Source organism: Sciurus vulgaris (assembly GCF_902686455.1).
Source record: "Sciurus vulgaris genome assembly, chromosome: 14".
In the NCBI taxonomy this organism is placed as follows: Eukaryota; Metazoa; Chordata; class Mammalia; order Rodentia; family Sciuridae; genus Sciurus; species Sciurus vulgaris.
Window position 1 is genome coordinate 85,755,243 of NC_136475.1, and position 25,641 is coordinate 85,780,883.

Below are 25,641 nucleotides of genomic sequence, written 5' to 3' on the forward strand. Positions count from 1 at the left end.
CTGCTAGCAGATTATGAAGTACCAATTTCTCCATGTCTTCTTCATCCTCAGTTTTAATAACTGTAGCATTCTATTGGATGTGAGGCAATAACAGGTTGTGGTTTTGATTTGCATTTGGTAGCTAATGGTGTCAAGAATTTTTTCATGTGCTAATCAGTCATTTGTAGATCTTCCTTGGAGAAATGTCTGTTCTGCTCATTTGTAAGTTATCTTTTGACTACTGAATTGTAATAGGATTTGCAAATATTTTCTCCCCTTTCATGGGTTGTCTTTTCATTTTTTTTTTTTTTTTTTTTTCCTTCAGTACTGGCTATTGAACCTAGGGCCTTGTGCATGCTGGACAAATACTCTACCACTCAGCTACATCCCCACCTCTTTTTATTGATTCTGAGACAAGGTCTCACTAAATTGCCCAGGCTGGGCTTGAAATTGTAATCCTCCTGCCTCACCCTAGTAAGTGGTAGAATTATAGGCATGTACCACCATGACAGCTCTCTTCATTCTCTTAATGGTGTCCTTTTTAACACCAGTTTTGAAGAAGTCTAATTTATCTTTCTTGCCTCTGCTTTTGATGTCATATCTAAGAAACCCTCGCCTAAACCAAAGCCCTGAAGATTTAAACCTACTTCCTTCCAAGAGTTTAATAGTTCTAGTTCCTATATTTGTCTTTGATCCACTTTGCTTTTTAAAAAATGTAATGTGAAGCAGGGATTAAACTACATTTTCATATAAATATCATATAAATAAATAATATAAATAGTTTCAGTAACATCTATTGAAAGACTATTGTTTCCCCGTTGCAATGTCTTGGCACTGGTTGAACTCCAACTGATTATAAATGTGAGGGCATATTTCTGAACTCCTGATTCTATCCCATTGATCTATATCGACCTATATGTCTAACTTTATGCCAGTACAATATTTTTTCATCATTCAATTTTCTCTTTATCTCAAAATTAGTTGTTTGGTATCTCTAGAATTTCCATATGATGCTACAATCAGTTGCTGGGAAGAGGGGAGGAGGAAAGGAATAAAGAGCAACCCAGAACTGATGGGTTGTACTGAATCTGATCAGTTTGAATAGCATTGCCATTTTAAGTCTTCTGACTCATGAACATGAGATGTCTCTCCATTTATTAATTTCTTTTACAATACTTGGTACTTTTAGAATATAAGTTTTTCCACTTATTTTGTTAAATTTAATCCAAGGTGTTTTCTTCTTTTTGATGCTACTGTAAATGGAACTGTTTTCTTAATTTTCATTTAATGAAATCTCATTTCTATCTGTACACTCTGTGAGTATATAGAAATATAATTGATTTTTGTATGCTGATCTTATATCCTTCAGTTTATCGGTTTTAATAGATTTTTAATGGATTCCTTAGGATTTCTCAATGTATTAAGATCCTGTCATTTGCAAATAGAAGCAGTTTTACTCTTTCCCACTCTGGAGGCTCTCTAGAATTTTTCAGTACTAGACAAATTTATGAAAGCCTTAGTATCTGGATGTATTCAAGTCGATAATGCATAGATAAATTTTTAAAACAAAAGTAAGGGAAAGAAAAAAGTGCTGTAGAAGAGAAAATGCAGAAAACTCAAAAGAATTGAAAGCAAGGAAACTGGTTCCCACAGTACCACTGCGTTATCAACTAGCTGTTTTGCATTCTTAATGAGGTAGTTTATAATCCTCTTCTGGTTACATTATGGATTTTCAAAATCTTTTTCCATTTGATATACCATGAACTTCCAGGGATAAGGAGTAACTTACCTTAGTTTATTCAACCATTACAACCATGATTTTTACTACATATATTGACCAACCTCTCTCCTTTGCCCCTTACAAAGGAAAAATGATTACCAAAAGTGGAACTTTGGAAAATATAACTATGAGGAAAGGTACAGTACATAACGCTGCAAGACAATTACAAATAGTTACCCTCCTGGGAACAAGCTACAATATAAATAAATGCTTCAGTGGCTTGCGGAAGAAAAAGTAAAAATGAGTAATGAATAAAGCATTCTCTCTGTCAAATAATGCACTATTTAAAATTAATAAAGAACAATACGGATACTTAAAAAACAAAAAAAAAAGTGTTCTAAAAATATATATCTAAAGTTTTCATCACAAAGTCATTTTTTAAAATCCAAATTTTAGAATCCATCTTTTAATTAAAATGGCAGAAACTTTTCACAACATATAAAAATTAAATTTTTCTACCAAACACTAACCAGCCATGCTCCCTCTGCCTAGTTAATATTGACAGCAGTAGAATAATAAACTATATACCAGGGATTGAACTCAGGGGCACTCGACCACTGAGCCATATCCCCATTCCTATTTTGTATTTTATTTAGAGACAGGGTCTCACTGAGTTGATTAGAGCCTTGCTTTTGCTGAGACTGGCTTTGAAACTGTGATCCTCCTTTCTCAGTCTTGTAAGCCGCTGGGATTACAAGTGTGTGCCATGGTGATGGCCTATATTAAATATTTTATATTTCAAGTATTCTGGAACCTTACTTTTAATCTCTGGTTTAAAGGAAGAGGACTATCCAAATAAGTACCAGGGTCCCTGTCTTTCTTATGACTCTGCAGAAAACTCTGAGAACTTTCTGCTGTATCTAGGAAACACTTTTCTTCATTTCCAGCTGTTTTAAAAGAATTGACACACAGTTCGGTTTCTTCAATACACATCTTATGGTTACACAATTTGCTGTGGCTGTGTTCTTTGAAGTGGGTTGGGTTATGCTTCTGAGAACTGCAACTCATTTTTTGAGTTGTGCACTTAGCTTTCCCAAATGCTAGGGCACTTTCTACATCAGAGGAATGTTTGTCAAGGCAAGCGCTGTTCTTCATGACAATTTTTTGAGTGGTTTGCCTATCAACTTTTCTACTATGACCAATTACAGGATATGGTGGTTCAACTTGAATACTGGTGGTCTTTACTACTGGATTATTGACAGGATAAGGTACAGAAGTACTCACTTCACAGTTTTCTTGAAAAAGTTGGTCTCCTGTTAGAACATTAGAGTTTCTGGATTCATTTTGCAAATGAATTTCTGAAAGATCTTTTGAAAGATGCAACAGACAGTCAGAACTACTGTTATCAATACGAGATTCTTTTATACTTGGAAGGCACAAAGTTTTCAGACGAATATCTGGTTGTATATTATCCTGAGGATATGTTGATTTCATTTGTATTCGTTTCTTTAAAGGTAAATCCTGAAGATATAAATCATTAATGCCAGAAAGCAAATGCTCTTCAGGACTAATCTTTTGCAGATTCCTGTCCAATACTTTATTGATGTTTGTGGTACACCATTCTGATTCACATGACAACTGTTGTGGGATATTTCCAAAGTCATTGGGGATGGCCGATAGATGTGATTCAAGTTCTGATTGTGGTAAAACAGGAGAGAGAGTGTTCATTTTAATAGCTGGAGAATTACTAAAAGAAGTACCTTCCCAGTCAATGGCACTCAGGTGTAGGTCAGTAATCATAGATATATTACAAGATGAAGCACTGGGTTGATTAGATTCTGAAATTAGAGACCTACTGACATCTTTAATTTGTTTTATAGCTGAAGGTCTTGGAGAAGACATTTGCTGTTGTGTATTCAAACAGGAAGCATTTTCAGGTAAAAGCAAGTCATTGGATGAGGCAGAAATAGATTCCTGTGGTAATGCAGGATCAGGAGAAATTTCCAAATTTAACTTGGCATTCTGCTTAGGAAAGATTTTACATGAGGGTTTTAAAGTCTTAAGTGACTGAAAACTCATTACATCATCTGATTCTGGTGAAGTGTTTTCTTTAGGCTTAATTTTCGTATCTGAAAAGAAAAAAAAAATACAGTGAACAAGTATTTTCTTTTCCTTGAGTAAAAATATAGAATTCAGATCACAAATCCATGTGAGCTATTTTTGCCTTTTCTTTTTTTCTCAATTCATTCCTGGAAATACTATAAAGTTTCTTCTGGAAACAATGTTATAACTGAGTTGTTTTCCTCATTGAATTTTAAGAAATAATTAAAAAATATGTATTTATAACCCCAAATGTTACACATAGTTAATGCTCTAAAATCAGTTAACCAATTAATACTTGGTTAAGTTAGTAGACACAGAAAAGAATGGTATACTTCTAGTTTTTCAGCTTTAAAAGAAAGTATATGAAGACAAAGAGGAAGAGTATCACTATTTCTTTTGATTTTATAGAATTTCCAACAAAATTTAGACAAGACAGATTCAAATAGAACAGGTGAATTTTACATAACATGGGTGTATGTTATATACAATTATCCAAACCAGTACTTACTTTTTTGTTTCTTCCCTTTAATTTCTAATTTTTGTTTTTGGTAGACAGCAACAATCTCAGGATAGGCTGCTTCAAACAATGATTCTTCTTCAACTGTAAGTAGAAGCAATTCTCCATGTTGTTGTTCTTCTAAAGCATAATGTTCTAAAAGATTAAAAATGCAATAAAGCAGACTTAATTATGGATTTGAAAAATCATACTTAACTACCATACCACAAATTGATAATTTATCACAAATCTTGCTTTACAAGACCTCTATTCCAATAGTATAGAATTTATTTTCTTTTGTCTGGAAAGAGCTGGAAGGAAATTCGTTTGAAATTAGAACTTGAAAATCTTTTGCTTCAGAGATGGTAGCAGCAGTTTAAAGAATAAAAACTTTTGGGCTGGGATATAATTCAGTGGTAGAGTGCTTGCCTGGCACATACACAGTCCCAGATTCAATTCCCAGACCATCAGGGGAAAAAAAAACCTTTCTTTGGATAAAGTTGGTTGGTTTAAATTTCTCCTAGTAAGTGTCAAAATTCTGGATAAGGAATGGACTAAATAGTTTCCTATGATTTTAACATCAGCTTTCAAAAAAAGTGATGCCTTCTGAAAAGAACAGAATAGAAAAGGTCATCAACAATATTATGTCACAGTTATCTTTCTCTTTTGTAGTACTAGGAATGTAGTGTTAGGAACCCAGGGCCTAACACATGCTAGGCTAGTTTTCTACCACAGACGTATAACCCAGGTCCTGTCACAAATCTCTTGAGGATATTCCCAGTACTACTGGATTCACAAGAAGATGATAAATGAGAATGCATATATGCAAATTTATAATACCATATAAAAATAGTAGACTAGATTCCCATGTATTCTATATGTGGGCAAAACTACATGCAAAGTCAAATTATAATGAAAATATCTAAGTTTACAGCAGAAGCAAAGGAAACAAGTGATCTGAACGTGTTTCCTGGTTAGTTCACTTCTTCCCTTAAGGAACAGCTCCCACAAGGACAAAGAAAAGTCGGTACCTGTTCCTCGGCTCCAGACAAGGAAGATGTACTGCTAAACTAGGCTAATATTTTCTTTCCTGAAAATACACTAGTTGGTAGAACTATTCCTATACAATTTCCAAATTTTTTAGCTTTCAATCTTCTTACTATTGCTTAGAATGGTTATCTCGTTCTTTACACAATTTTATTCAAAGTGTACTACAGTTTAAACTTCCATTGAACAAATCTACTCTTTAATTCATCTAAATATAATCACACAATCTAATTTAAAAAAAGATAAACACTTGGGATCATTTTCCATTTTAAATTATGTGTGCTTTACTTGTCTCTGGTTCGGAAGATAATTCAGAACTCAAACTTTCTCTGTGTGGCAAAAATAAGAGAAATGTGACAATTATAAATTCTCATGAAAATTAAACAGAATAAAGGAAAGGTAGAGAACCCTGTGATTATCCAGCAATTTCAACTGCTTTAGAAACAGCCATATATGAAATCCAATGACTAGACCTTCTGTAGAATTTTTCAAAGAATACTTTGATATTTTCTTAATCATTACAAAATAAATACCAACTTAAAACATTAAAAATCACTTGAAGTTTATCATATTATTAATCAAAGTTTATTTAAGGGCTGGGATGTAGCTCAGTGGCAAAGCATTTGCCTTGCATTTGCAAAGCCCTGGGTTTGATCCCCAGTTCCAAAACAGTCTACTTAAAATACAAGTAAACTAGTTTACACAAATAAACTAAAAAATTGATCTATGGTACATGCTTATATGCATCATGTTAGACACAGACACACAGACACACACACACACACACACAATTTACTACACATATAAGTTAAAACATTTTTCTTATAATGAATACCTACCAGGCTTTTCCCATTCTACTTCAAAACAATGAACTCCATTTCTGATTCGAGGTTTAACAATTCTGAAAAATAAATTCATTTAATGAAGTCTAATTTTGTCATAGAAATTTTCAATTTACAGACTGAATAATTCAATTTCCGTTGATTTTTATTCTAAGTAAAGTAAGAAATTACTGTCTAGTTATTCCTTTGATTAGTTAAAAGAATAATTTTATGCTAGGTGCACAAGAATAATTTTATTGTTAGATTTTTCTCAGTAGATCGTTCCTTCCATTATTGGGCAGTGTTCCTCTTTTCCATAATGACTTTCCCTTTAAAATCCAGAATGGCAGTTCTGTGCATTGTTCCTCATTTTGGATTCATTAGACTATATTTTCCTCATCAGATTGAGACGAAACTTGTTTTGGCAAAAACATTACACAGGACTGAAGATATAGCTCAGTGGTTCAGCACTAGCCTAGAATGCATAAGGTCCTGCATTCAATCTCTAGCTTGGCCAAAAAATCAAAAATAAGTAAATATAGACAGACACACACACACACTCTCTCTCTCTCATACATACATATAGATGATGTGGAGTCTTTCTTAGTTTACTACAGTAGAATAGATATATTGTCCATCTACTAGCCTATTATTGGTCATTACTAATTTAATTAAGTTGATGTCCACTTCTGAAGGTACCATATTTCCTTTGTAATTATCTGTTGAATGATAGTTGAAACTACACTTTTTCTCCAGTAACCTTTCATCGATGTCTTCAATATTTTTAATGATTCTTTCCTGACTAGTTTAGCACTTTTTAAGATATTTGTTTTATGCTCAATGTCTAGATATGCTGGATACAATATGCTGGATTTATTTATTGCACTTGGAAGTGTAATTTGATCTAAGAATACGTCTGTTTTAAATTTTAGAAAACTTTCAAATGTTATCTTTTCAAAAACTACTTGTCCACTTATCCTTCTAGTTGGTTCTAGAAAATAGGTAGAAACTCTCCAATTATTCTCAAGTTAAAACTACTCTTAAGTATTTATTAGTCTTGTCTTCTGTGACATGATTAGTAGTCTTCCAATTCCCTAATCCTCTGTGATCAAGTCTAGAGTCCCATGTTTAAATGATTTTTCTTAAGATTTTTTTTCTAATTTTTAAGATTTATAATAGTTCACTTTTTAATATTCATTTATTTAAAAATCATTTCTATTCGCTTTTGTAATTCATCTTCTCCTTCTAATGGACATATACTTAATTTCCTTGAGTCTTCCTAGTATCCAGAAAGGCCAATAAATAAAACAAAACAAAAAAAAATTCAAAACCATCAGTGTTAACTATTTTATAAAACTGATTTGGAGTGAATTCATGATGCAATTGTTGATTTTTTTAAACTATTATATTTCTTTATCTACTATTTTTCTTCAATTCTTTCGTATTTTATCTCTGTTCTCACTTCCTCGTCTTCATTTCTTGATGAGTATTTTCCAGCAACAATTCTAGCCTCGTTATTGGGTTTTAAGAAACAAATCTGACCTCATCAGGTCTTGCATTTTTGGACCCTCCTTTTCTTTTCCCCAACAGGGGCTTCCCTCTAGGATGATGTTGCTGCACCTAGATTTATAGCTCTGAAAAATCAGTTTCAGCCCTCCCCTCCCAATTCCCTCCATACTTTTGTTTCTTCCCTAGTCCACTAAAATTGTTATCTTGTTAAGTCTGGCTATCTCTTTTTATATTTCTTTCTTTTTATAAACCTATTATTACTTTTTTTGAAGTAGGAGAGTATGTCACAACATGAATTGACTATGCTATCTTAACTAAAAGCCCTGAATATGATTTAATATCCCAGAAGGTCTTTCCTCCACCTTTGGAAAACCAAGAGTTATATACTTCGAGAGATACTATGAATATTTCAGATCGTCACATATTCTAATGGGAACATGGAGTCTTCATGATATAATTCTTAAGCTACATTACCGTATTGGCCGTAATTGATTTGAGTTCCTTCTACCAAGTTTTCTTTCTCTCATGTCATAGAGGGTCAAAAGTATCAACAATTTCTCACATGCATAGGGATTGGGCCAGTCCATTTTTTCAAAGGTAAATCTCTGTAAATATAATAAAAATAAGATGAGACTTTAAAAGGTTCTTAAAAACAAATAGTACTCTTAGGTATTACCATTTTCCATTAGAATTAAAATTAAAATTAATGAGAAGTCACCCTGAGGATTAAAAATAATCTCATTTAATCCTCACAGTAACTTTGTGAGATAAGTAATGTTATTTTTGTTTTGAGGATAATGCATATCTGGGTCACATAGTGAATGAAAGACTGTTTGAATTTATATCTAGGTCACAGATTTCAAATCTCAATGCTTTTGTAACTCATATTGCCTTCCACAATCATGTATGTGATCCTGACATTCTTTGGTGGAGTCTCTCTCCCCACCAACATAGTCCTAGATAAAATGTCTATATATGGAAACTTAAGACGTTTTCTAAAAAAAAAATAGCATTACTGTGGTTTCTCTTATGGTCTGGAAAGTATGGCCACTGTGTGGTGAAGGAGTAAAGGATAGAAATAAGTGCTAAAAAATATATGAACAGTCAACAGCTATCTGTTTTAATTTTTAAACCTCTTGGACAAATCACAGTGAACATTCCTTCTTCTCTTTCTAGTATCTAACTTTGTACCATGAAGTAATAATTCATTTTAGGGTACCTGGAACAATAACAAATCAGGTCGTTGGTACCTGATTACCTTCATCAATTTATCCTTGTTCAAAAGGAATTCTTGAATAACCTAGCCGGGGAAAAGAAAATAGGAATTGGGACCATAAAACTTTTTTAAAAGTTTGTGAAATAAAATACAATTGAATTATTGATTACCTCATGGAATGGAAATCCCTCACAACTGCAAGCTTTCCTGAAAATAAATTTAATATATGTTATTATAATCAAGACAACTTTAGACAGAATCTGAAATGAACTTGTTCAAACTCTCTTTTAACAACATCACATGAAGTTCTTAAACAGTCACCAAGTTTGCAGCTGAATACCCAGTGACTATCTCCTGAGATGGCTGAATTTTAGAGCAGAATCATGAAAAGGATATGTGAAATGTATGACTAATCTAGATATGGGAGAAGGTTATGTGCAAATACTTCAACCACAGGCATATATACAGATCATGATAGGAAAAAAAAAAATGTCTTTTAAAAAACATACCTCTTAATATTGTTCTCTACTCCATTTAATTGCCTATCATGTTCTGTCTGGTGCCATTCACAAGGACAGCAGTATTCATAATCGTGCGGTTCACAGTATCTATCACTTTTACATAATTTGCATCCATTATGTTCATGATCTTTAGATGAGCCTTTATGGAGACACAAAAAAAGATAATTTTCAGTGCTTTTGAATTACTTTCTATTACCTTTTTTTCATTATCTAAATTTTCAAAAATTGATACTACCTAGCGTAGAGAAAGGTTTTAATAAATTAAGGTTGAATAGAGTGAAAACTTTATGTAGTAGCTATATGCTAGAAAAGCATAATGCAATTATTACCAAAATGATGATTTATCTAATAGAATAACTAATGGGAGGGTTTCTCTGATTAGCATATTAAAAGCATATTCCAGTTAATTACCTCTGTCAGGGTCTGGCTCTCAGTTACACATAATTATTTTTAAACTAGGCTTGGAACATAAATAGATTATGACTACAGCATAGGTGTGGGGCTCGAGTTTCCTTAAAAAGGAAAAGTGTGCTTAACTTCTACAGTGTTTTCAGAGTATGGAAGAACATATATACTTGATATGAGTTAAAGTTGTCAATTATAAGGTATCAAGAAACCACAGAATGACACATTATTGGCATATTGTAAAAGCATTTATATGTTTCCGTGATTTCACTTGTAAATGAACAAAGTCAGTGAAAACTTATATTGAGATAAGTTGATATGATCTTTTAATCTCTTTTGGGAGTGAAAGGCCTTTTTGACACAGGCCATGCTCAGTGATATCTTTTTCTTTTCTTTCTTTTAACCAAGACTAATGAAGATCCAAGTTATTTTCAGTAAGAGTAAATATACATTAGAAATTACTTTGAAGGCCTTATTCTTACACATATTAAAAGCACACTGTGGGACAATGAATAATCATTTGAATAAATAAATAACCACCACAAAATAAAATGATTTCAGTTTCATTTTCCCCAAATATTTTTTTCTTAAAATGGATTTATATTGAAAGCATGACAATTTTAATATCTAAGTAATTAGCTATCAGTTTGAAATCATACTCATTGTACAGTTATCATCTGTTCACATCATTTCATTCAACAAATATTTACTGAGAGCCCATATCTGTGTATAACAAATTGACTCCAAGCCATTTCCAATCTAGTGGGAAAAAGCCTTCAAAGTGTCATTAATAAAGGTATGAAAAAGTACAACGAGAACAGGAATGAAAGTGTGGCTATCAGACTCCCATACTATTGGGCTACTCCCTCTGTCTGCTTACCTGGATGGGAGCACACAGAACAGTGAGCCAGTTTTTTAGCTACTGACGGTTGTACAGCAGAGTAGCATGATTTTTCATTCCACTGATTAAACCTGCAATACAAATTGGTTTTGGAAAAAAAGGTCACAAAAATGCTATGTTCTCAAATGTCAATTTATTCTATTCCCTTACACCTACCAAACTATGTTCCCTTTGGTGGAAGATAAATTTGATAGCTTTATGTGTAAAAACCCTCAGTCACAAGTTTTAAATGTGGCCTTAGGAACAGCAGAATTGCTGACTGGGCACTGTGGCACATGCCTGTAATCCCAGCGGCTGCTGAGGCTGAGGCACGAGGATAGCGAGTTCAAAGCCAGCCTCAGCAACTTAGCAAGGCCCTAAGCAACTGAGGGAGACCCTAAATAAAATGTAAAAAAGGCCCAGGGATGTGGCTTAATGGTTAAGTGCCCCTAAGTTCAATTCCAGCCCCACAAAAAAAGCAGAATTGCCAAAGGATATACATACATGTGGGTATTATAATCAAATATTACATATTTGTTCAGTGTTTCTTTAGAAGAAGATTGTTACTCAGCAATACATGGGGAGAATAGTTTATGTCTCTTTGATCTCTTCTCTAAGTGCCAGAGTTTAAAACAAACAGAATTGGATACATGAACATTTTTCTACATCAGAAATAAGAACAAAGAGTAATGTATAAACTAAATAAAAAATTAAGCTTCTGGGCAAAAACTTTAAGAAATCTGCATTATTTTAAATGACCATTTCTTAATCTGCTATGCAAACAAAAACATTACTCATTTAATGAAAAAAAATTAAATGGAAATTATATGGAAATTTCTAATAAAAGTTAATTTCACTTTTGTCTAACATTCCATGTTAACATAAAACCACCAAAGCTAGGTAGTAAGCATAAAGCTTACCTGAATTGTGTCCCTCTACTTACAGAAGTTAAAGTTTTAATAAAAAGTTAAATTACCTCTTTAGTTCTTTGGGGTAATATATGGTACTTAGAATTATGTTTTAGCTGTTAGATTTTCTGACTCATTTATCACAAAGACCAAGTACAAGCCTGCTAAAAATTAGCACCAATTGCTTCTGGATAAATGATAAGGAGCTATAAAAATCAAAAGTATCTAGGGAAAACCAGTTTAAATTTATGAAAATTAGGATAACAGATAATTATAAAAAGAAATATAATTTCAGTATTTTTAAGTGTTAAGACAAACACTTACGAAACTGCATAAAGTACGTATTTGCTGGTGTTAGCCACTAACATATTTGCTTGCTTTTCCTTCTTTTTTACCATTCTTCACAATTCCCAAATGATTCCTTCACTCATCCCAATGCCAAAAGAATCCTTTTCCTTCCTGCTTTGGCACAGTAATCACTGATGTCAATAATGGGTTAGCTGAAGTCCTAGATCTGTCAGTAGTTTTATAATTAAAAAAGAAGCTTTACAGGAGAGAATACAGGGATGTGAAGTGTCTTTCATAGTCATTTCTTCTTCAGTTCTACCACTTAGCATTTCTTTTCAAGCACTCATCATCCATCCCAAACTACTGGGGCCGAAACTCTGTTGAATTCTCCGTGTCTCAGTTTTTTCTTTCTCATTGATTCTATACCTTATTGTCATTAAGGCTATTTTTTTATTAATGACTGCTTCTGTCATGTAAATACAATTCACAGGATTTTAAGTAGCACAGATGTTAAACTACATTATAATCTGAATCTCAATTGTCTTGAATCCTCAAATTGCAGAGCTCAATTTAATTATAATTATGTATCACTAAATATGTACCTGGAGAACAAACGTCAGTCAAGCAAAAATTTTGATTGAGTTATTATTAAATATTTACAACATGCCACAAATATTTCATGTATAGAAAGTAAATACAATATCAAGTATTAGTGGTAAACAGTCTGTAGCAAAATGCCTGTGGTTACAAATAAAAGCATTTCAAAAGGTACTAATAGTGTTTAGTGAGCTACCATTTTTAAAAATACTGTGAGCTCAGAATGTATGATCTCATTTTCCCTCTGGAAAAGCTTTAGAGTAAGTAAAAATAAATTATTTTAAATGAAAACGGAACAATTAAAAAATACAAAGACCCTCTTTTGGAAGGCATAGTCCTTTTTGTAATACTATTAAGTTCAACAAGAATGAAAGTCCAATGGTGTGAGAAAAAGTTATTTTTAGTTACCTCTCAAGCAAACTTTGCCCTTTCAAAATCTGTATAAGTTTCAATGCTTGCTCTTTTCCAACTCCAGGGACTCCCTTTCAGAAGGGGGAATAAAAATTTCAAATGTTAGTAACTAGGAAATGCTTAAACAAAGTGTAGTAAGCTCATTCAATGGAAGACTATGCAGCTGAAAAAAACAAAGAGGGAACTCTGGGTGAGGATAGAAAAATATGTAAGATACATTATTAAGTGTGAAACCTAACTGCACAATAATGTATGATGTGGATTTGTTAGCAATTATATTATTAGACTACGTAAACAAAAGAAAATTAGAAGTTATATGCCAAACCACTGACAGTTCTTTATTTTAGGGGAGAAAGGGACATAATTTTAGAGGGCTTTCACTTACTAAGTTAATTATTTTGGTAATTTTACTTTGTCCTAACTTTGTTATCAGGAAAATCAGTTATTTAATTATATGAACATTTAATATTTAAAGACCTGGAAACATCAAAAAAGAAGAGGTCCAAGTTTACTTTTAGTATTAAAAACTTAAGAAAATTAAAATGTGAATAATCCAATGCACAAAAATTATACACATAAACATATTCACATCACAATTTCAGGTGAGTCTCTTGTTTCTTGGTTCCTGTCAAAGTTTATGAATATACGGCTATAAATAAGGCTGCTGTTTGTCCATAATGCACTAAGAGTACTGGTTTTAAAATACTTACCAAATGGTTAGTAAATGGCCAGTAACCAAGCACCCTGAATATCTGCCTGACCCTGTAAAGCTTGAATGCTGCCAACTCGCCTACACCCAAGATCCAGCTAGTAAAAAGCTAGTCTGCACTATAGCAGAAGAACAAAGTCAGTTCCATCTCTATAGCCTATGACTTTGACATACCAGTTGTCAAATATTTTGAATATCATCATTCTTATATTAAGTCATGGTAGTATACTGTCTTAAAAACTTTTAAGAACACCATAAAGAGAAAGAATCTTTAGTTACAAAGGATACAGAAAATCAAACCAGTTAAAGCTTGCTGCATATTGTAACACCACTGTAGCTAAAGTTGGTTTCTGTGAGTTCAAGTTGCAAGTTCAAAATTTGTTGAATTCAACATTGGGCTATTCTTAGATTTTAATTATATCATTACTTACAAGGAGATAAGTCTTTTATTTCAGAAGGAGAATTACAATAAAATAATGGTTTGTTGTATTTAAAGTTCTCTCCTTCTGCTTTCCTTTACCAGTTTAAAAAAAAAATTATTGATTCCTATATGTAGCCACTGAAGACATAAGTTAGAAATCAGTTAATTATTTTACTCTCCTGTTATTTTTTTCCTTTCTCTTAGGTGCAAGTAAAACAAACAAAAAACCCAAAAGCCACTCTTCTTTGTACTTCTCTTAGGAACAGAAGTAATATGATGGATAGATAATGTCAGGATAGAGATGATTTGTAGGGAAACAATGATATGAATATATAGTACCTACAGGGCCTGTCATTTTTATTTTTGTGCACAGTATTTAAGAAAATGGTTCATTTTCGAATTGAACATTATTACCCTATGTGCATGTATGACCTGTGTAACTCTACATCATGTACAACCAGATGAATAAGAAATTATACTCCATTTATGTATGATGTATCAAATGCATTCTACTGTCATGTATAAGTAATTAGAACAAATTTAAAAAATGGGTTAGTCTTATAATTCTTAATTTACCACTCACCTTATTATACTTATTTGTTACAGAGTACCATTTTGTACAACCTAAGATATAAATAAAGTGTTTCACTGAACAAAACCCAGTGCAATGCTGAGTGGCATGGAAATATGAATGGCTTATCTCAAGAAGCATGTTGCTTAGCAACATTAATAACAATAAGCATATGTACAACTGGAAAGCTACAATGGATACCGAGAACTAAAAAAATGGACAAAACAATGACAGAAACTAGCACTGGTATGAAATAAGAAAAGAGCAATTACTATGTTTTTCTTTACACTATTAGGGTAGTCAAACTTGAATGTAAATCTCTCCATTTAGAGTAATGGTTTAACTGAGATTCAACCTATAATACCATTTATTATTCTATTATATTCTGGTTTATAAGGCTCAGTGTCACCTGTCAGCTCTTTCATACCATTTGAAATGCTGATTATTTTAGTTATGGTGAATGACTCATTATGCCTAAAATTATATTTCAAGTTAGATTCTTAATAACTATATTCATATTAATACAGCAAGTAAGGTACCAAAAAGACACACATGGAAGTAAGTAAACATGATTTCAGCTTGCCTTTGGAAGATAGTCACAGCCAAGAAGTATTGCTAGTCCAACCAGAGCATCTCTATCCAAACCTAGTTTACTCTTGATAGATGACATTGTATAACAGTCAACATGAGGGTCCTAAAGAAAGAATAGTGTAGTGTGATCTTCAAAAGGTAAATGTTTATGGACTAAACAACATTACAAAAACCAATATGTCAGTTATCGTCCCTCTTTCTTTCTTTTTTTTTTTTGGTACCAGGGATTGAACCTAGGGATGCTTAACCACTGAGCCATATCCCAGCCCTTTTTATTTTGAGAAAGTGTCTCACTAAGTTGCTTAAAGCCTCATCGTACTAAGTTGCTGAGGCTGGTTTTGAACTGGCAATCCTCCTGCCTCAGCCTCCTAAGTTGCAGGAATTATAGGCATGTGTCATTGCACCTGGTAGTCACCTTTAAATGTTTAATTATTCCAAAATTTAAGTAGGAAAATCATTCTTATTACCAGAATCTTCATAGACTCTGACACTTTGATAGAAATAAAGTGATAGTTTCAAAAACAGTTTAAAAAAAAAAAAACACAGTGGATTATTTTTTCTTCTTTATTGCTTTTTGGTTTATAAAAAGACAGCATATAATATATATTATAGAAAATAAACACTCCCTATAACTGTATTGCCTTAATCATTATTAATACCTTGGTGCATATTCTTCCAAAAAACTATTTTGACACGTGTATAGCTAATGTTTATTATTAACTACGTTTTTATGTAAAAGTAGAATTCCATAAAATACCATTTTGCAACATTTTCTCCCAACAATCTTCCTGGGTATCTTTTATGTCAATAATACATACCTTTTAAATGATTGTGTAGCATTTGATATGGACTCTGAGGCAATGTTTCTCAGTGGCAATACTATTAGCATTTTGGGAGGGAAATTAGGATTGTCTGACAGGAGGTTTAGCTTGCTTGGTCTTTATAGACTTCCTTGCCTAATTCTGAATTGTTGCAACCAAACTGACTACTGGCAGTGTTCCCTGTTGAGGACCATGACTCTTTAACAGTATTAAAGCAGTCCTCTATAAATGAACATCTGGGTTGTTGGCTAAATTTTTGTATGTATTAATAATGCTACAATGGACATATTGCCTACACTCTCTCTGCATATTTGGAGGTCATTTTGAGGATAAAATACTAAAACTGGAAATGTGGGTCAAAGCGACATATTTCATATTCAATTCTGTGGTATTTTCTTGAAATTAATTAAGAATTAAATTATGGGGGCTGTGGTTGTGGCTCAGTGGTAGAACACTCAAATGGCATGTGTGAGGCGCTAGGTTTGATCCTCCCTCTGCACCACATAAAAATAAATAGAATAAATGTACTGTGTCAATCTACAAAAAAAAAAAAATTTAAATTATGTGAAAGTCTAGTCTTTAGTACAGAAATCCAAGTTTTTAAGAAAATGAGTTATGTGGTGGTGATTTTTAAATTTTTTTTGAAAATTTATCTTTAAATTGATAAAAAGCAAAATTGTATATATGCATGGGATACTAAGAATTATTTCAGTACATGTATATAATGTGTAATTTTTAAACTGAATTAATCATACCTACTTCCTCAAATATTATCATTATCATTTATTTATGGCAAGATTTTTCAAAACCTTTTCTAGCTCTTTGAACTGTACAGCAAGGATATTTTTAATAATAGTAAACATTTTATTTAGTAAAGCTATTTGCCAGGCATTACAATAAGCATTTTACATGTATTATTTCATTTAATCAGCCCTTTAAAAAAAGTAACTAACTTATAAACAAACACTAAAGAAAGAAAACAAATACCTTTGTACTCATAGTGAAATTCCTGTAGACAGTCTGGGCCCCATAGAGGAAAGCATCACCATCATTGGTGAGGCAGCCATCCACCTGACCACTGGCATTAAGGTGAGCACACATGGCTTCTGCTTCTCCGGTGGCCTGAACCCAGGGGATTCCTAGGCATTCTAGCATATCTAGGCACTGAAGCAAAAAGGGGGTGCAAGAAATAAAAAAAAAAAAAAAAAAAAACATTTCTACTGCTAGTTTCTTCAGTGTTTAATTTACTACATTACAAGTATTAAGAGTAGCCATTAGGTATTTTAAAAATTATATTTAAGAAATGCTTGGAAATTTGAACATTGATACCTCATGGTCTTAAGGAACACTAAACTTTGGGGTCTGATAATAAAAGTCATATTGTGCTTAATTTTTTTTTTTCATGTTTTAAAGGCTATCTTTTAGAAAACAGCACTGAAATACTGAGAATTACACAATATCATGGGTGGCATTTGATTCAAAATAATGTGGAAATAGGGCAGTAGATCGAGACGTAGATGGCATAGACCAACAGCTGGTAAGTGTTTAAGACTGGTGATAAGTTACTTTTGTATTAAGATTTTTTGTTACCAAAAATTAAGATTTTTTTAATGTCAATTACAAAGTAATCTGTATTTGTCATTTTTTTTGTTCAATGCTATACCTTCAGATTCTGAAAATATTTTTCAATTAAAAACTGACCACATGAAGATTCACCTACATAAACTACAAAACTACAATACTTATCTCACATGATGGTCAAACCCATATGAGCTTTTTGGAAGAAGATCCTAGTATACAACTTTAGCTTGAAGACTTAAAAAGGTTTTTTCTTTTACTTATCCTGCCTCCACAATATGAAACTCTCATATTGTAGAGAAACCATATGGAGTCAGTTGTTGGTGTCCTCCTAGGAAATCAAATGTCTGTGCATGCAATAATTCATTGTGAGTTTTCTATGGATTAATAGTTAAGATATCCAGCTGAGCAGCTTACAGTTATGCATATGGCCTAGTTCATCTTTTCTGTCCTATATTGTTCTCTTTGTATTGGGGAATATTGAGAATGCTGGAAAAAACAGGATTTGACTTGTACTTTTAGAGACTGACAGAATAAACACCTTTGGCTTAGAATGACTCATCACTTGAATATTACCATATATAACAAAAACTTCGGCCAGATATTACCCAAGGTAGATAAGATTCAAAAAGACAAAATACTATGTTGAAAAAAAAATTACTTCTCAGGGTTCTGGATAGTCGATTTTAGGGAAATGGTTTTATTACAGGTGTTGTTTCTACCTTAACCCCTGGTAAGAAGTGTCTTTTCATAAGCAAAGTCATTTCCGGTCTTGCACCATTTGTGACTACAAACAACTCTTTTCAAAGAACCAGCACAGAAGTGATGAGGCTGGCTACATTTTTTTCCCTACCCTATTCTTGCATCGTGTAGTGGAGTTGGTGTAGGAGACTGAGTAATTCGTGCTTCTCATACTCATACCTAAATGTTGGCAGTGGATTAGAAGGATGTGGGGCCTACTAATTGAGAATACAAAAATAGGAAAATGAATAGACCAGCAAAACTGAACTGACACAAAATGCCTTAGAGCACCATGATATTTAGAATCCAATAGATATCTTTTCAATTACTGACAGTCATTAAGATGGACTACTCACTAACTGAAAACTATTTTAAAAAATTACCTAAGAATATACTCAAAATTTCAGCAAGAGACAGGTGACTTAGTTTATGCAGTGTCTTTTAAAATAAATGTTTAACCAAAATTGAAAAGGAAAACAGGGAAATGAATCCAAAGCAAACATAGTTTATATGCTTAATATACAAAGAACTTGCACACACAAAAAATTAAAACCTCAAGAAATAAGTAGGTAAAGGACATGACCTTATTTAAAGATAGACTCAAAATAGATGACTTTCTTAACCTAACCATTAAAAGTCCAATACTTATTAAATGAAATCTTTGCTTTTGCAGAATACAAAGACAAATCTGCCAATCTCCACTGTTCTTGATAGTGCACCAAAATGATTTATCTCACATTTGTACTGGTAGAAAAACCTGGCAAGAGCTACAAAATTACTCTAAAATTTTGTTCCTTTTTGGGTAATTTTATCTAAAATCTCAAATCACAAGAGACAGCTTACATACATAAAAAATGCTCATCATAATTTCATGTATAATGGAGAACAACTAAAAAGCAAACAATGGTACACATGCAAGTAATTCACAGCTTTATACATGTTGTACAACCACTACGAATTGTGATTTTGAATAGAATATGGCAACAGGGAAATGTGTTTGATAACTGAAAAGCCCATGATAAAAATTATTTATACACTATTATGAATCTTTAAAATCATACATTCGAAAAGAGACAAAGACTATATCTTTGTATTATATTTTAGAATATAAAAAATATATTTTTAGCGCATGCTTTCTCCCTTTCCCTTTCCCTTTTCTTTTGTGATACTGGGTTTGAATCCAGGGATGCTTTACCAATGAGTTACACACCCACTCCTTTTTATAAAAATATAAGCTATATCTTTAAAATTAAAAGTAGTGTATAAATAATACATTATAATAATAATTACTTTATAAAATTACAAGCCCTAAGGGAAGCCAAATAATGAACTATCTATATATGAACTACCATGAATTTTGAATGAAAGTTGTATGAATTAATGAGATCTCATGTGTTTTGGAATTCTTTAAGTGCTGAAGATGTTATAAAAGATACTCAAGGTCCTACCATGTATCTGTATTTTAGATATATATTTCTGTAATTTCTCAAAATTTCTAAATGCCAGTGCCAGGACTTCAGCTCAGATCAGTTTCACTCTAAAATATTATTTTTCTATACAAACTTGTCTTCTCTTCACAGTATAGTTAATGAGTATTAAAGTTTATAAACTTTGAGTAAAATGTACTCTTCAATTCAAATCAGAATTATTAAATTGAATCTGAATGCTCACCTCTCTTAAGACTGACTTAAAATGTGATCTCCCCGTTTTCTGAGACCATTCTTTTCCAGAAGGCCCATACCGAATCTGATTCCTCTTGCTCATGACATCAGCTTTCAGCTTTGGCGGTTCCCCTTCCATAACAAACACCAGTTTTACATCCATTTGTGTTAAACATGAGATACGAAAAAATAAGTTCCTGAAATATATAAATTAGTAATATATTAACCATAATATATTGACAGTATAAAAGTCAAATGGTATGACACAAAGACAAGAATATTAAAACTAGTACCAAAAACGTTACGTGCAATAACATTTTAATTACTAAGATTTAGTTTACATGGAGTAGAAAACAACAATGTTTTTATGTGAGGGAGATTCACTACTACTCCCATCGCTATGTGAAAAGTGGTTTGGAGGAGGAGTCTGTGAGCAGAGCAGAGGAAGGGAAACTAGTGAAGGTGTTATTTCAGCTGTACAGATGAGAGAAGTGCATGAACTGAGGTGGGATCTATGGACATTGAGCAGTTTGTGAACACAAAACATGTTTTAGAAATAGAACTGTCAAGATTTACTCATGCACTGGATGTGTGAGGTAAGATGGGAGATAATGGCTCCCCAAATGCTGGCTTTTAGCAACTGTAACATCCTGCAGTATAGGTTAGATTAAGTAGGAATGTGAATCTGAAGCTCGAAGAGTAAGAGGTAAAAATCTGTGAGTTATTAGTATAAAAATGGCATGTTTAGACATGCTAAATGTATTTTAAAGTCTCAAAATATAAAACAACAAGAAATAAAGTTTAAATAAAACCAAGATACCAAGAAGACACTTTACACAAGCACACATTCACACTCTAAGAACTTTTACTGTACCTGAGGTGTGGCTTCGTGACGGTTCCAATCATTTTTTTGACTGTCTGTGCCTCACACACCCAGAGACTCAAGTCAACTGCAATGGTTTTCCCACTAAGACTCTGCAAGTGGATGTGTTGCTTAACAGGCTCCAAAATTTGCCACAAGTTATTCACTCCCATTCTGTTGATTATCTACTGTTATTTGAAATATTTTACAAAATAATTGTTAGAGGAAACAGACGTTCAGAACAGAAATTCAAACAATATATTTTGAGCTAGTTCAGGAAAATGTGTAGATGATTATCTTCATTTCTTTCACCAGTCAGCATTTTGAAGTGAACTGAAACACCTGAAACATTAAAAATAGTTAACTGGCTTTGTTCTAGCTAATAACAGAAGCTTACAAATGCAGAGATGAGTAGACAATATAGAGATGCTTTAAAAAGAGGATGGGGATTAGTCCCCTATCATGAGGAAAAACAAAAAGAAAAGAAGTGAGCAAGCATTGAAACAGGAAATGACTAAAGGAAAAAAAAAAACAAAAAAAAACCAAGGGGGTTAATGAAAGAAAATTTTGGTGGAAAGTGGGGGGAGAACAAACAAGGAAAGATGGAGGGTTGGAAGAGTATGGAGTTACTTTTTAAAAACTGCACTTTTTTTGTTTTTTGCAGTACTGGGGATTGAATTTAGCTGTGCTCTACCACTGAGCTACACTACATCCCCAGTTCTTTTTATTTTGGACAGGTTCTAAGTTGAGGAGGTTGGCCTCAAACTTGCAATCCTCCTGCCTCGGTCTCCCAAGTTGCTGGGATTATAGGCATGTGCCACCATGCCCAGCTAATGGACAATGGTTTTTTAAACTGCATGGTCACACATGTTCATTGCAGAAAAATGAAAATTTGAAGTTTTAAAAAAGGTTTGAATCACTTATATATAGTTTTACCATCCAAAGAAAATAATGCTAAACAATTTTCTATGTATAGTAAGGGACATTTTAAGAACAAAATTGTCTTAACCTCTGATGTTGTTCTGTGCTTTGCTGTGTTTGCCAACCTTTCCTTTTTAAACATCTACAACTGTTTTTTTCTCTTTGTTATTATCTGATGTAGATATTATATAGTACTTGCAATAAAGATTAAATCTGACTCCTACCTACATATACAACCCAGATTATCTTCACTCCAAAAAAACAAGGCAGGAGGCAAAAATACATTAAGTCTAAAGGTTATCACCTATATGTGGAACCTGTGTGACTAAAAATCACTGAATTATCTTTAACAGAATTCATTTTAAAAGCAGAGTTTCTCAAATTGCACATGGATGCAAAGAAAATAAATATTCCAAGTGTTGCTGTGTAACTCAGCCTGTTTTTCTGAATCTTTATGATGTGGCCAGGCTACCACTGAATATTAGTCTGTGCACTCATTTTTATGAAAAATGCACAAAAATACACAGACATGTTAGTTTACAAAGAAAAATATGCAGAGTTAAACACAAAGAAACATTCAGTAGTTAATAATGATCTAATGCTAATATTGTCTACATCAAAAAACTCCACTGGTCATAGATATTCCACTGTGACAGAGTGTGAGTTAATGTGAAAATTTCTGGTTAATTCTGGAAAGAGTGGGTGCATAAAATCATTACGATGAAGTAAATAATACTTTTAAAGTATTAACCATCAGAATACATAAAACTAAGAAAGTCTGAGGGGATAATTTTGTTTTCATTTATGACTCGCACTGGATACTGGAATATACTGGTTCTGAAGGAAATAGTAATTCCTCTCTAGAGCAATGTTATCATAACTGATCCCATTTCTTTTAAATGTGACCTTGACTCTAGTAGTCAAAGTGTGAATGCAAATTATCTTCTGATTTAGCCATTCCTCTTCTAGGTATCTACTTTAAAATATACTCTTAGATGTATACATAATTATATACAGCAATACTCACTGTAGCACTGCTCATAAAAATACTGACAGAATTATCTGGTTTCCAGAAAGTAAAACTTGAGCTATTATCTGTGCTAAAAAGTGTTCTCTTCTCCATTTTTCCTTAGTTTTGTGACATTTTCTAGAAAAATATCTTTCACTATCAGTCTTCCTGGTTACCATATTCTTTAGTCCATCTCAAAATCTTTTAAACCACTCTGGTACCTTAACCCACAGTCCCCATGTATCTACAGAAATGGGATTAAAAAATATTTAAAGCCCCTCTCTTTCATAAGCAAAGAGTTCCTATTATGGAACATGCCAGTTTTTCACTTTCTTCTTTAAATGATAGGAATCAAGGGGACATTTTTACAGGAGCTATGTTCTTTATATGTCACAATCCAATAAATCCTTTTTTCCCTTAGATATTCATCAATAATGCATTTCTACTAGGTCTTCTTGAATTATTACAGTATTTAACAGTATTCATTACTTTCAAGTAAAAACTACGAATCAGAACTATGCTAAGCAGCAATCTAAAAGACTGGGGGTTGGACAGGAATTAGACCTTTTCTTCAGTGTTTTCATCTTCTCTGATAAACTCCCACATCATCTGACATGTCCCCACAGCTCCTAACTAGCCTCTAACTGCCCACCTGTTTACAAGGATGCATAGTTCTGGATTCCACCATAATTTTGTCTCCATACAACTGTAAGTCTTCTGACTAGTCTCCCTGATTCCACTTTCACTATTGTCTACTCCCACACAATCCTTTTCACATTAGATAGACTGATCATGAAGAAAATCCTAAATCACCATCTTTCTGGTAATGGACAGTGAATTTCCTCTTGGGTAAGTCTTTGTGTCACAAATTAATTTTCATTTATGGTGGCTGTTTAGACAGTTATAGAATGCAAAAGGGATTACTGTAAAATTACATGTGTACTAAATGCCTACATTTTAAAAAATCAGTATTTTAGGATTAGCTTCAATATATCTACAACTGAAGTTTAAAAATACATGATCTCTGAAGACCACTCATAAAAGCAGGATATTAAAAGAACATCTCAAATCTGAAAGGGAAAAATGGTATGAAATGTATTCAAAAGTACACCTTAGTTTAAGAATGCAATTAATCCAAAATTTCTATCATCTACAGTTTCCACTCCTTATGTTCTTTGTACCAGCCATTTCTCTGAAGTAATATTAAACAGCTATGATTAAGACACAAAAGCATATGAAATTCCCAAAAGGGGCAGAATGCAACAGCTTTTAAGATACCAAACTACACTAGAGGAATAGATGGTTCTTGTAGATCATAATCAACATGAGGTTACTTAAAAATAGTTCAGCATCAAGTAAAATTTAAAAATTACTACACCTGTTAATCCACCAAAGACTAATTTTGCCTTGCTTTTAATTTTATAATAGGGTAAAAATGTGAAATTTTTGGTGTGGGATTTGAGTTTCTATTCAAATCTTTCATTATGTAATGACTTGATCAATGTCATTCTGACCATACAGTACATATGACATATGAAAAGGTGTCTCCTAACATATTCATAGTTCTTAGGAACAGTTGTGATACAAAAGTAAGTGAACCAAGGGCTGGGATATAGCTCAGTTGATAAGAGTGCTTGCCTCACAAGCACAAGGCCCTGGGTTCAATCCCTAGCATTGCAAACAAAAAAAAAGTAAGTGAACCAAGAGTTCGAAAAACATATAGAAAATAACTTTATAACCTACAAATGGCTTCTTTATTTAGGTTACTTATGGGTATCAAAATCAGAACACTCATCAAACAGCTTTATATCTTATTAATGACTTCAATTTATTTTGTTTAGTGAAAAGAGCACTAGACTTGGAATACATTTGCCTAGGATTTTGGCCTTGGATATACCACTGATCAGTTGTATGACCTTGGAAATACATTTAATCTTTCTCCAAAGTGATAGTTATTCAACTAGATTAATTCCAAGTTTCTAATATCCTTTGAATCACATAAGCAGTTTTGGTAGCTTGGAATAAAAAAAAAAAAAAACTACTTCAGAAATTACTGCTTGGTATTTCTACTTAAATAAAGGGCTGAAGAATGCACTTCAAGTTAAAACAAAAACCAATCCTTTGATGTAACCATATGGTACCCATAAATCAATTTATGCTCCTAAAACTTCCTTAAAACCTAATAAGTTTTTATTGGTTAATTATAAAACTGAATGAGGTGAGAAAAAAACAGTACCTTGCTAATTCTACTAATGGGTCAAATTTAAAGACAAAAAGAGGTCAGTGGTCTGATTTATGTAAAAACATGCATTTTATTAAAGCAAGTTTCCTAATTTATTTCAACTTGATGCAAAAAATCAGAAAGTTTAACAAAAAGGCAGGGAATAAATTTCTCAAATCCATTCGGATGATTATTTTCATAAAGATTGTTAAATGGTATAAAGTTTGTTCCAGTGCAAGACTGTGTTGTATGGGACTTATCACGTATCTCACAAATGCTGATTTTTAAATTATTTTTTTCACTTTTTTTTTTTTTTTTTTTTTTTTTTGCGGTACTGGGGATCGAACTCAGGGCCTTGTGCTTGCAAGGCAAGCACTCTACCAGCTGAGCTATCTCCCCAGCCCTCACTTTTACTCTTATATGAATTTGGCCTAAGCTTTAAGGCTTACTCTCAGACTTATTATCAATAAAATATAAGGTGTTCACTATTTACCAGGAATGCTTCTGGATGCCATAGATACAACATTAAGTTCAGGTTCTGCATTTAGCCTTTAAGCATCTTGGTAGGGGGAGACTGCAGACAAAAAAGGGCAGTATCACAATGTGACCAGTACAGGCAAAGAGGTAAGGCGAG

General features: G+C 32.8%; 1 protein-coding gene across 3 annotated transcripts; it reads right to left on the reverse strand.

Moving 5' to 3' along the window:
• Positions 1 to 236: 236 nt before the first annotated feature.
• GEN1 (GEN1 Holliday junction 5' flap endonuclease) lies at positions 237 to 24,433 on the reverse strand. Of its 3 annotated transcripts, none has more exons than XM_079111135.1 (13): positions 20,869 to 24,433; positions 20,005 to 20,191; positions 17,002 to 17,178; positions 15,186 to 15,296; positions 12,899 to 12,972; positions 10,698 to 10,789; positions 9,401 to 9,551; positions 9,062 to 9,098; positions 8,934 to 8,975; positions 8,150 to 8,280; positions 6,185 to 6,246; positions 4,311 to 4,454; positions 237 to 3,828 (listed from the first exon to the last, which is right to left on the reverse strand). In XM_079111135.1, exons 1-13 carry the CDS (start codon positions 21,027 to 21,029, stop codon positions 2,498 to 2,500), a joined length of 2,700 nt encoding a protein of 899 aa, XP_078967261.1. In that variant the 5' UTR covers positions 21,030 to 24,433; the 3' UTR covers positions 237 to 2,497. The 3 variants fall into 3 exon arrangements, with proteins under 3 accessions (XP_078967261.1, XP_078967260.1, XP_078967262.1); XM_079111134.1 differs by having other exon boundaries at positions 8,895 to 8,975; positions 20,869 to 24,432; XM_079111136.1 differs by lacking the exon at positions 15,186 to 15,296 and having other exon boundaries at positions 8,895 to 8,975; positions 20,869 to 24,432.
• Between the last annotated feature and the right edge of the window lie 1,208 nt (positions 24,434 to 25,641).

Bases quoted from the DNA above. Each gene is read 5' to 3' on its own strand.
- GEN1 (XM_079111134.1), bottom strand. From the start codon at position 21,029: ATGGGAGTGAATAACTTGTGGCAAATTTTGGAGCCTGTTAAGCAACAC. The intron at 15,297-17,001 runs GTATTTGTTTTC...TTCTTTCTTTAG, and splicing joins ATTTCACTATGAGTACAAAG to GACCCTCATGTTGACTGTTA. The intron at 12,973-15,185 runs GCAAGCTGAAAT...CCCTTCTGAAAG, and splicing joins GCTGTGACTATCTTCCAAAG to GGAGTCCCTGGAGTTGGAAA.